The 9,364-nt window shown below is 37.0% G+C and overlaps 1 protein-coding gene across 2 annotated transcripts in view; it reads right to left on the reverse strand.

Annotated features, from left to right (window-relative positions):
• The window catches only part of PHYHIPL (phytanoyl-CoA 2-hydroxylase interacting protein like), a 95,206-nt gene extending 87,079 nt beyond the window's left edge, over window positions 1-8,127 (reverse strand). Inside the window, exon 1 of one of the 2 annotated variants that reach the window (XM_032842667.1) lies at window positions 7,737-8,127. In XM_032842667.1, the coding sequence (XP_032698558.1) occupies window positions 7,737-7,842 (106 nt within the window). In that variant the 5' untranslated portion in view covers window positions 7,843-8,127. Of the gene's footprint in view, window positions 1-1,716; window positions 1,864-7,736 lie in introns of those variants that run through there. The other variant, XM_032842677.1, reaches the window with a different exon arrangement.
• Between the last annotated feature and the right edge of the window lie 1,237 nt (window positions 8,128-9,364).

The following is a 9,364-nucleotide window of genomic DNA, read 5'->3' on the forward strand; positions in this document are numbered from 1 at the left end:
ATATAAAAATTAGAATTAAGCATTTGGAAACTTTATTTGACAGAGATTTTCATGTTTGTTGAATCTTTTAGAATCTTTAAAATTTCATTTTTCTAATAATTCATTTTATTATATTTTTGAAAGACGAATAAGACCTTGACTCTTAAAAAAAAAAAAAACTTGACTCTTTTTCAATGAGAATTTTCTTTTCAAGGAAGAATATGATGTATACATAAATTGTTGTAATATGTATAACTATCCATATTTCTCAAAGTTCACATCATCATCTTTGACACTTTAAAACTTATCTATTGATAGAATTATAACTGTGCCTGGAAATGCTAATGCATAACTAGTATTTCTTTCTAAAGTTATTTACATGAAAACTAGATTTTTAACTTAAAATCAGGGCTTGTTTCTTTCACTGCTCATTAGACCCAAAGGCATCTCTGACTGACTCTATACAGCTGTCTGCCTGACCTGCAGTATCTCAAAACCCCAGTAAAAACAGAATGTTTTTATATAAAAACAGAATGATTATACAATTTTTTTCAGAAACTCTTCTTTCAGTATTTTCAAGATTAATTAGTCTTTACTAATAAAGATTAATCTATTTTCTCATCCCTCTACATTAGGAGTTGGCAAATGTTTCCTGTAAAAGACCAGATAACTAAATATTTTAAGGTTTGTAAGCTATATGGTCTACTGTCCATATGGTCTACTGTCACAGTTACTCATCCTTTGTAGCAAGAAAGCAGCTACAGACAATATATAAACGAATGGGCATGGGTCTGTTCCAATAAAATTTTACTTAGAAAAACTGGCAGTAGGTTTTCAATTTGGCTCAAGGACTGTAACTTGCTGATGCCTCTTCTATACCATAGGTATAACCTATCATGTAGTAATATTAAAAAACTGCTGCCATTCTTGATGTAGTGTTCCATGATTGATTGTTTGTGTATATGATGTGCTATGTGGTGACTAACATAACACAATAAAAAAATAAAATAAAATGAAGCAGAAAAAAATATTTATTTGACAAAACTTCAAAAAAGCTGCCATTCTTGTTTGCATTTATCATCAGCTTTTAAAATTTTAAAGATTAACAGATTCACCAACATTCAAGTTCATAAAACAAAATACTATTTTTCAAGAAAATCTAAGTAAGTATATTGAAAACATTTTTGTGCTTTGTCTTTAACAGCGTATGTCTAAAGAAGCTATAAACTTTTCATACTATTATTAGATAGCAACACTCCCACAGGCTATAGAAAACAAAAAGACAGATTTATTTACACTAGTTGCCACAACCACTACAACAAACAGCATATAGGCAAAAATCTCCACAGAAAAACCCTTATTTTTTTTGTTAATTTTTTTAAAAGATTTTATTTACTTATTTGACAGACAACTAGGCACAGAGGCAGGCAGAGACAGAGAGAGGAGGAAGCAGGCTCCCCGCTGAGCAGAGAGCCCCATGCGGGGCTCTATCCCAGGACCCTGGGATCATACCCTGAGCCGAAGGCAGAGGCTTTAACCCGCTGAGCCACCCTTAACCCACTGAGCCACCCTACCCTTTTAAAATGAACTACAAACCTGGTGCAAATAGTTATAATACCACGAAAAAAACTTACTACAATAAAATTCAGAGTTATGATTCTTTTTGTTCAACCCACATCTATGGAGTAACTTCAAAATCCTGATATCTTGTCTACCTTTTTTTTTTTTTAAACAAACCTGGAATGTAGATTTATTTCATCTTTAGAGTTCAAAGTTGGCCTTCTCCAGCATGTAATCACTCTTTCCTTTAAGGGGTGAGATAAAGAGCTGATCAGAAGTCACTCTAAAACTGGAGTCAAACCCTAATCATCCCTTTTCCACTTAGTTTAGTATTCCCAGTGAAATATATAGTTCTATGAACAATTATCTTTATTATTCTAGAACTCCTTTCCCCGGAACATAAATTGCTAAATGTTTCCGTTTCCAAGGAAGTCTCTTACTGTTAGATTCCAAATGTATTAATATAAATGTTCTTTTTACTTTACTTCTGATTACCCAGACTTAAAATCCTAAAATTACTCTTTATCACTTTTCATACTGCTTGAAAATTCAATCACAAAGTTTATAATTATTTTTGGATTTCTTTTATACCCTTGCCACTCACTATCTTTCCATAAACAGAACATGCTGATACTGCCTATCTATTTTTTCCTGTTAAAAACTCCTCAATGCTTCTATACATTTCTACTAGAAGTCTTCCACAAATATTGATTTTACTTCTCAAATGTATGTGTATAAAATAGAGCCTGCTTAAAAAGACAATTTAACCACTGTATAATAGTAATAAAATGTTAAAAGATATTAAAGAATAAGGCAAATGCTTTAAAATAGTAAAAACAGAATTTTCATTTAAAATTACAATTTACATAAAGATTACATAAAAAGATTCTTACAGAGAAATTTAACAGAAGTGGAAAATAAACTCACGAAAAAGACAAAAGCTGTAAGGAAAAACTAAAATGCATTTACTAGGGGCAGAGAAGGAAATCAGAAAATGGAAGGATTATCCTTACTGATACAGCAGCTGCTATTACTGAAGTCCAAGATAATATGTAAAAATAATCCGTAAACTATACTCACATAAAGTTAAGGAAAGATCCAGAACTGGGCCTAAATGAAGGGGAATATCAGAAGTGAGAAACCAAGTAAGTTAGAAGTTGTCTAGATAGTATTCTACAGAGTGAATTTCTGATTGGCTTACCTAGGCAACAAAGCAAGTTGCCAGTGTTACTACTTAAATCAGTTATTCTACCACTGGAGGGAGTCTGGTCACATATCCTCTGATGTGACTTACACTCTAATAACTTCATCTTCTCTGGAAATGAATTAGAACCCCTACCAAGAATATGAATTGGTTTAACATAATCTGATGACTTTAAAGCTTTTTGTTTGTTTCTTTTAGTTTTTCTTTTATTTTTGTTGTGTTCCATATGCACTAAGTAAAAATTTATAGCATCTCTACAGTCCTATCTGGGTCAAAGAAATGAATCCAGAGGTCACATGTGCTGGTACACATCTATCCTTGGGAAAAAAAAAAATCACAAAGAAAAAAATGTTAAATCAAGAACAGAAGGTTCTGATACAAATACCTACCCAAAGCAGATATCAAGGTCACACAGTGCATGAAATGCAGCAAACAGCAGGTTTGAAGTAGAAGCTGAAAAGAGCTTTTAGGATTAAGGCTGACAAGGATATTAGTGATGGATAGATAAATATAAGTAAAGGATAGAGTACTGTAACTGTGGTTTTAAAATTAACTATTTTTTAATTCAGAATTTACAGTTTCCACTGTCTACTCATGAAGTCGAAGTGACATTAAAAGGATTTATTAAGTAAACAAAACACAACTGAAATAAAAAACGAAGATCTAAACGTTGGACCGAAAAAAAAAAAAAAACAGAAAAAACAGTAGCTGCACTCAAGATGTTATGTAGAGAATAATAGTCCATTTACAATAATAATTGTTATAAACAGTCCATTTATAATAATAATCATTTTGTGTCAAGAATTATAAGAAATAATAGAAAATACTCCATGTAATTATTTTAAAAATCCTACAGGATTGACATTATACCCATTTTACATGAGAAAGCTTAAAACTGAAGACAGGTTAAGTAATTTGCTTAATGTAATGTATCTATCAAGAGCCAATATTCTGTCAGAGGTGTCTGATTCTAAAATGCTATTGCCACTATCATATGAATGTCAGTGAGACGGAGCAATGACTACTGTGTTCTTGTACTATTAAAGGTAACAGTTATGGGTACTCTTCCTAGATGTCTGCTTCAGAAAATGTCATTAAGGATTATCTAATACAGCACTGTGCTAACTAGTAAGCATTCCTGTGTTATATTTCCAAAGTTAAAATTTGTTTAATTCATATATCAATAGGCATAAAAAAGTCATAACTGATTTATAATTTAAGTTAATATGATAATGTCAAAATTAAAAGGAATTTATCTTTTTTTAAATATGTAAAAAAGAGAAAACCTTTTTCTCTTTTTCTTAATAAAACTATTGTTAGACACAAAGACACGGAAATCTGTCAGGTCTCTATGCAATTTCCTTGAAATGTATTCCCTTGCTGAATGATATCATAAACTCCATAAACCATATCTAGGCAGTCATAAAATGATCATGGAAATAATACTTGTTAAACGTAGGAAGCCTTGGGGTGGATTTAAGTGCTATACAACAAATTAATTTTGTATTTTCTTCCTTGCTATTATAACAAGAGTGAAGAGGACTTGGATGCAAATGTAAAACAACATATACATAAATCTTTCCCTTTCAGCAAGAAAAGGTTTGAGATATTTTATATATATATAAATATATGTGCATATATATTTATGTATATATATACACACACACACAGGCTTCAAGATATGTACCTCTCTCTCTCTCTCTCTCTCTCTCCTCTCTCTCTCTCTCTCTATATATATGATTTTAAGAAAAATGAAGAGAAGTAATGTAGAATGCTGTGTGTACTGCTGATTGGGTACTGTTCTGTCTTGTCACAAGTTATTTACAGTCTGAAGTATCTATGTGAAGAAACTGGAAATGGATTCCCATATCATCAATGCTTCCCAATGAGCAATTAATTATTTTTTTCCTTCAACTTCTTTGGAAAATCTACAGTTAAAATAGATCATATATGCAACTTGAGGATACTTCAACACAGCAGAGACGGAGGAACAGAAACACTCTCCTACTTGAAAAGAGATTACAGAAAGTACTAGATCAATAGCACATATTCAGAGGTTTCCCAGTAGAAGTCTATCCAGCATCCTTATTTTGAACGAGTGACATGTAGGCAGAGACCATAAACTAGCAACTAAAGCGCACATGCCAAGGATAAAAGTACACATGAAATAACATCTGTGTGAAGAACCCTCTTGATTAATTAAAAAATCCAATTATGTGACCACTTGGATTCTATTCCAAATTCTTCCAACTGTTAAATATTTGGAGAAACTATTAAAAAAAGGAAACATTGTGAATTATTGCTAATTATGTAAATGAATTAATTTATAAGAAAATAACAAGTGGAAGAAAAAACATACAAAAGCCAAGGAAACATAAGAGAGGCATACAGTTTACCAGCAGCTACAACTCTTAATGATGAAATATATGAAACATTATAAAATTAAAAACATCTCTAAGTGGAGAGAGTAAAAGGAAACATATATTTAACAATAGTATTATATTTCCCATTCTATCTACTTCCAAGAAATTTTTGCTCATTTTTTCCAATACCGGATTAATGGTAGAATACAGTAAAGAGCAAACAAAATAAATGTATTTCTATGACCATAAAATTATGAAAATTTAGCACTTTTTATGTACTCGAGCATATAACAGATCTTCTGCCACATCTTAATCTTTCTGTTATATATTAACAGAAGGAAAATAATGAGACTGAGAGGAAGTGAAGGGAGTAAATAATACCTAGCTGAGTATTTCTCAATATAAGATTATGATAAATAAGGTCTGCTTGACAAACTTAATGCAACATTTTTTAATTGTTCTGCAAAAAAAATAAAAACTACATATTTTGGAATTGACATGTAGAGTTACAAAATAAAAAGTTAGACATTTAATAACATCTTTACACAAGCTATTCCTAATTTCTAATATTTTTAATAGAAGAGTTAGCTCTTTGTATTTGTTGATGTATTTTATAAAATGAAACCCTATTAATCGATGTTGAATCATTAGAAGTCTGCAAATAACTTATTTTCATGGATACTGCTAAGTGCCAGCACCCCCCTATTAAATGTTACATAATTTGTTCACTTTGCAGGATTCATAATGTGAAGTGAAACAACTAAAAAATATTACCAAAATAAAATAGCTACTACTCTACAAGAAGAGACCACACAAATGAAGCACTAGTTTTTGTTACCGTTAATTCTGTAAACTTCATAAAAAAGAAACAAAAAAAACACTTTATTTCCCCTGGTATCTTTGAAAATGTTGTAAATGCAATTTTAAGTATTAAGATTATGGAGTTCTGAGGAGTAATAATGAATTGCAGTTATTTCCAATAACTACAGTAATAAGCTTTTGATAAATCACTAAAGTAAATGAAAATGAAATCTACTTTTACTAGATTCTTGGTTTTCTGTCAAACCAATATAGGAAAATCAAAACATTTATAATGGTAACACCAGAAAAAGTCATCTCACAAAAGCATAAACTAAAACCCATAAAATTTCACATGTGGTATATTAAAAATAATCTCTATAGTTTAATAATGCAAATTTATATATGGAATACCAAAATGATTACTTTTTTTAGATGCTATAAATATGTGTACCTATTACTATGGTGACCTAAGGATAAAGGAATTATAAACAGCTTTTGCAAGAGTAGTTATTTATAAATACTATACCTTTTCCTTTACAGTGGCTTTGGCTTCAAAGGTCAATTATTCTGTGTCCTAAATTTATTAATAAACACGAATTCAGTGTTCAGTTAACCTAATATACTATACAGCAACACCTAATCAAGTTATTTGAATGACTTTAGAAACAAGACCTCTGCTCCCTATTTGGATAACATACTGATAAATTTGATGATCTTATTGTGAGCACACTAGTATTTCTACATAACCTTGGCTAAAAAATATTTTTAAATCATCGTCTCTATACACTGTTAATCACTGATTCCATTAATAGCCAAAAGTGTTCAGACTCATCTTGACAACAAGTAAATTGTTTTTCCTTTGTCAGATGTTCAATTTTACAATTATTTGGCCAATCAACTACTAATCAGAGACTCTTTTACAAATGAAGTTTATTCTACATCACTGAAATAGCACTGACTCTTGAACTACTCCATATAACACGGAAGCACTACAAGCTGCCCATATTGCACACAGTACTAGCTTATCTCTTTAACGCTCAAACCTGTGTTCGATCACTTCCTTCTTTAGGAGACTGTCAACTTTACCAATAGAATAAGCTATATAATATCAAGACACAATGGTGAGTACTCGCCACATATTCTGTACCACAGCAGATATATTAGGCCACTTCTTTACCGATTTTTGGCAGTTTCTGAATCACAGCCCCGAAGCTTGTGGCTGTCCTTGGTGCTGAAACGCACTCATTCCCCACCCCCCCCCGCGCCCCTTCACTGAAAAACCGTCATCCCCCCCGTTTGAGAGCATAAAAAGACTAATGAATTTGGGGGGTCTAAAGAGGGAAGGTTTTAAAAAAAGGAAGTGATAAGTTTTTGGGCTGAGAATGCTAACTAGCGTGCGCGGGTGGAGAGAGGAAAGAAGGGGTACTAAAAGCACCCGGAGGGCATTTCCCCTTTGGTTCGGGTAGACCCTGGAACCCCGGACTGCGGCACGATCGGAAACGCCTCGTCCCGGGCAGAAGCGGCAGGCGGGAACGGCGCCCTCGCCCGGGCAGCTCCTCTGAGCGGGACCAGGCGGGCGAGGACGCCCAGGGGCGCCGCGGCCAGAGACTAACGCGACTTTCCGCGCCAACGAGCGAGCCCTGGGGTCCTTTTGTTTCTAGCGTCTGAGGGGAGGGCGGATGAGCGGAGAGGAGCCCACCTGTATTTATTTGGAAGGGGAGACAACAAAAGACCCTGATGCCCCGGCGAGCAGGGTAGGCAGAGTCGGGGCGGCCGCGGTGCCTGGCCGCGGGCTCAGCCCCTTTCCTCACAGCCCCCGTCGCTCTTACCGTCCCGGTCGCACAGCTGAATGGCCTCCAGGCTGAGGTTTTTTATCACCTCCTCACAGGGGCTGGTGGGGCTGTTGAGGGTATGATCCAGGCGCGGCACCTCCATTTTTCCAACTCCCTTCTCAAACCCGCCTGCTTCGTATCCAGGCTCTCTGGGTGGACGGGGTGGGAGAGAAGGGCGGGAAAGGGTGGGGAGTGGCGGAAGGAGGGAGAGGAGGCCTGGGGGGCGGCTCCGAGGGGCCGAAGCTGTGCCTCTGGGCTAGAGAGCCGAGGCCGAGGGGACGGCCGAGGCAGGAGCTGCGGAGAGTGTGAGGCTCGGAGAGACCGAGAGGGGACCCGACGCGAGAGCGGGAGGCGCGCGCTCCCAGCGGGGAGGGGACGCGTCGCGCTGGGAACGTGAGGGAAAAGGCCGGGCGCGCGCACGCGCGCGAGAGGACGCGCCCACCTGCTGGCGCGCGGCGCTCCTCCTTCCCCGCCCTTCCACGCGCACGCGCCCCCTGCTGCCCTCGCGCCTCAGCCACCGCAACCCCAGCGCGGAGTGTCGGGCTGCGAGCGCCGGAAACGGCGGGCCGCTGGGGGTATGGTGTGCTGGCTTCGCCCTCTTTTCTGGTGAGGGTGGTTTGTTGTCCTTCCCCTCTTCACAGGGTCAGTTGCGCCCAGGTTGGCTCTGGGGAGTGTGCACAGGGAGGTGAGAAGAAGCAGATTGGTTTTTATGAAGGACCGGAAAAATATGGGTCCAGATCCTTTGTATCCTTGTTCCGGAGCTCCCGGCCTGCCTTCCCCCTCGAGGTCTCGAGCTACTTCCCTCCAGGCCCCCGTTTGCTCCGCGGGGCATTTCTCAGAAACAGCTTCGTCTCTGTGAGAGATGAGTGGATTAACTGAGGAGTGTCAAGGTTTATGGACAGAATTTTGGTCAGCCCGAAGGAGGGGCAAACATGGGAATTCAGAACTGCCAGAAAGGTGAGGGAATGAGGAGATGCCAGCCTGCTGGAAAAGCAGCACGTATGCTTCGGACTGACAACAACTAATTTTTCAGCCTTCAGTCAAGCTAGATCGATCAATCCATCCACCCTTCCTTCCTTTCCTTTCTTTTCTTACTTCCTTCCTACCTTTAACAAAAAAGTATTAAATGTTTACTCTGTGGGGAATTATTTTGGGCCCCAGTGAAGGGGGGGGGGAATAGTACCTGACCTCATGGATATGGAAAGATCCTTTTTTAATGGAAAACCTACTTTCTCAATGTACCTTAAATTTGTCTGCCCATTCTTTTTAATGGCATTTAGTATTCTGCAATGCACTTAGTGGTGGTGAAAATGTTTTTGAAATAAAGTAGATATAGGTCACAGCCTATTGACCTCTCTTGCCATTTGAGTCTTTGGAATAGTTTTTAGTCGTGTTGCTATCTTAGAAGAGTGCCTGCCCCAATCTCTTCCTTTTTTAGTGTATATGCTTGCTGGAAATTAAAGTTCCTTTTTATTGATTTTCCAATTTCAAACATAAATGTTATCCAATAAAGTAACAATTTACATACAGATTGCTGTATGCTACCCTTTCTAGTCACATCCTTCTGGCCATAACATGACTAAGTCTAGTTAATTGAAGCCTCATAAAACAGAACGACCAGCTTA

Source organism: Lontra canadensis, unplaced genomic scaffold (genome assembly GCF_010015895.1).
Source record: "Lontra canadensis isolate GAN:19392208 unplaced genomic scaffold, GSC_riverotter_1.0 scaffold3, whole genome shotgun sequence".
Lineage (NCBI taxonomy): Eukaryota > Metazoa > Chordata > Mammalia > Carnivora > Mustelidae > Lontra > Lontra canadensis.